Source organism: Arachis ipaensis, chromosome B07 (genome assembly GCF_000816755.2).
Source record: "Arachis ipaensis cultivar K30076 chromosome B07, Araip1.1, whole genome shotgun sequence".
NCBI lineage: Eukaryota > Viridiplantae > Streptophyta > Magnoliopsida > Fabales > Fabaceae > Arachis > Arachis ipaensis.
The window spans coordinates 112,744,465-112,747,878 of NC_029791.2; the positions used below are offsets into that span (position 1 = coordinate 112,744,465).

General features: G+C 34.2%; 1 protein-coding gene across 1 annotated transcript in view; it reads right to left on the minus strand.

Moving 5' to 3' along the window:
- Positions 2,052-3,414, minus strand: part of LOC107605860 (metal-nicotianamine transporter YSL3) — a gene marked incomplete in the record, with an annotated part of 4,645 nt that continues 3,282 nt past the window's right edge. Inside the window, 3 exon segments of the mRNA XM_021106255.1 lie at positions 2,052-2,983; positions 3,080-3,194; positions 3,281-3,414. Of these exon segments, the coding sequence (XP_020961914.1) occupies positions 2,052-2,983; positions 3,080-3,194; positions 3,281-3,414 (1,181 nt within the window).

Sequence of the window (3,414 nt, forward strand, 5' to 3'; positions counted from 1 at the left end):
CTCTTAGCAGTTAGCATCTATAAATTCCTTTTTATATTGTATGATTCTACACAATTTGAATAGATTCAAACATTTTCTCTACTGTTTTTCTTATCCTTTCTAAGAGAATATGTTATTTATCTTTAGGTAAAATCACCGTATTCGTACTTTTTTCAGTGTCATTTTTTTTCCTTTTCTTTTCTCAATGCTTCGATGCTTTCTCACCTCACCCGATTAGTTCATTAATTCACTACTTATTTATTCTCATGGAGAAATCATATGTTTTTCATCACTTTCCGATAATTTGTCATCTCTTCACACTTTGTTACTTTTCAGTAGTTTTCCAGCATGTCGGAATATATTAGAATCAATTAACATTTATTAGAATTATTTAATATATCTGAATATTTATTATAGAATATTAGGTTTTTATTATTACGATTCTCTTAACACTCATAAATACTCTTCTATATTGTATCATTCCACACAACTTGAATACTCACAAATATTTTTTCTATTACTCCCTTTCACCTTTCTAATAAAAGAAAATTTTAGTACAATTTTTCTTAAAAAATAACCTTTTTTCTTCGTCTACTTTATCACTATAAATAATTTTAGAACTAGAAAGAAAAATAAATTTTTTCACTTTTTAAATGATAATATTATTTACTAATTGTATATTATTAGCAAATTATTCTTAAAAAAATGATAAGAAATAAAATAATAAATTAAAAGATAATTAATAAAATCGCACAAAAAAGTGATATTATTGATTTTGGGAATTATGAAATTATTCTTCTAATTGAAAAAGGTAAAAACAATAATGAAGGAGACTGGTGTATGTGCATTGATTGGGAAAGATAGATAATTTAAAAACAAAACAGATTAAAAAAGAAAAAAAAATAGAATCACCATCACCATTTATAAGCCATATATAGGATGGACAAAGCGTATGTGATTATATTGAATAGAATTAAGATCTTTTAAAGTGAGAAAGTTGATAAAGTAAATATTTTTTTTTAAAGATATATCTTTTATTGCATAAAAGAACTTTATATTTGGAGTATATTATGTTCTTGTGGAGTTTCAAGACAAAAGAATTTTTCAACAGAGATGTTAAATAAAACTTATTTAATGGGTAAAGAAGAGAAATAAAACAATTAAGAGAGGAAGAAGTTCCAAAGCGGTAGTAACTGCTGTTCGTAGAGAAGGTTGGTTTGAGAAAATGATGTCGTCGGTATTTTTCTTTCAACAATATCACCTGAGACAGAATTTCCCCAGGTTCTTGGCGTTGGTCCTCAAAGACTAAAGCGTTCTGCGCCAACCAAATCTGCAATAGAAGGTAAGCCACCTGAACACTTCTGATTTTAAAATTGGGTTTCTCAACTTCCATGAATTGACTCCACCAATCCCAAGCTTTTAGGTTAGGGTCGCGGAGAATATTAATCACTATTAATTTTGTAACTTTTATAAAATATGTGTTTTATTATCTTAATCTAAAAATAATTAATTTTGATCCTATTGAATAATTCGGATGATGTTCCTCAGAATATTATTTGAAATATGCTTATATATCAGTCCAAAAAGCAAGAATAATTGAGTAAATAGGAGCCTTCATCATTGAAAGGATTCTAGTACTTTTTGCTGAAGAAAGTGATCATTATACTATTAGTCACATTGCTCCGCTGCTGTACACATAATCTTTGTTTATTCAACATTTGGTTCATGCATCAAAGGCAGTCTTCGACACCTTATGCAAAAACTTGTTCCCCCATGAATAATAATATTTATTTAAACCATACCCTTTCCGTCCACTTTTAAGTGTCATTTTGGTCATGTAACTTGAGAATTTGTTTTGCCTTCCAATGAATTGTAGTTGCAAACTAGATACACTGATCTCTGATTCATGAATGTAGCCAAAAAAAAAATCAAAAGGACCACCATTTAGGAATGGACCAGTAACTAATAAGCATCCTCCTCGTATGACATTATGCTATAATTACCTCATCTAGTATTTCTGCTACATCTATATTTCATCTATTTCTCCATATATGAAGGGAGATTCTGAAATACTACTTGGATGTAAAGAAGCTCATGCAGATTGGTGGCCGAACCCCGAACAAAGCGAGAAGGGATGAAGGTAGAATCCATAATCCATCACCACAAATCAAACCAGAAGCAACTGCAGGAACCATCAAATTTGCCTCCTCACTCTTCAGTGTGTGCCAAGAATACACAATCAAGCTACCCACACACATGTCAATTGCAAAGTATCCACCAACTAAGAAAGGGACAGCCATTGCCATTGGAAGTGGAATCCATCTTCCAACTTTCTTGGGGGAAAGATCCCTCACCAAGTTGGCTGCTATCGCAAACGCGAAAAAACCATAACAAAGTTGCAGGCAATGATGGGGGAGGGCGGAAAAGCCTTCGACGCCAAGAATGGCCATGTTTCTATAAATGAGGGCATATGGGGCCTTGTAATCACCATCTGGTTTCCCAACATCAAAGGCATTGTAGAAAAGGAAGAATGTGAGTGGAGCCACAACACAGCCTATCCCAGTGCCGATTGCTTGGCTTAGAAGCATTGAACGAGGGGATGTGAAAGTGAGATGGCCGGTCTTGAAATCATGCATCAAATCAGAAGAAATGGAAACAATTGATTTGATCAAGCCACACCCCACAAGCCCTGCAACTACACCGTCAGTTTTTCCGGCCAAGGATGCAAGCACAAAGAGAGCCACTTTGCCATAGTTATAAGCCATGTTCATGTCAGTTAATCCTGCACCATAAGCATTGCAAAATCCAAGAGCAGGTGCAAGAATATAGGCAACCACCACAAAATACCACTTCATTTGGGGGAACATCAAAGGTATCACAATGATGGAAATGATGCTGAGCAATATGTACCCTGCAACCGCCAACGATACTGGAATGCTATCTCTTATAAACACTTCATTCTGTCTAAATTCGTCATGAGACAGCTGCCTCTGGTTCTCCAAATCTGCAGTGACAAAGAAATATGAAAATGGCTGAGATCATAAACAGACAAACCAAACAACAGCTCTATGCAGAAAGACACATGGACTAGAATGATTACATGTATTACGCTTCTTCTTTTGCATGCTTGCATAGATATTAATGGCTGTGAAACAGAGAATTTTGACAAAATTATAGATCCCATCACCAAGGATCAAGGCGATTGAAACAAAGACCTACATCAAAGGGGATAATTGAAGGAAAATTAAAGCCTTGAAATGTGTGTGTATTTGGATTCCTTCAATTCTAACAAAATTTAGACCTTATAACCATTAAGACTCTTCATGCTACTTTCTGGTAGGCTCGCAGGGAACCATTCGCCTTTTAGTCTGCCGATTAATGGCCACATAATGCCCCACGAAAGCACAGCACCGAGAAGCAAGGATAGATTTACAA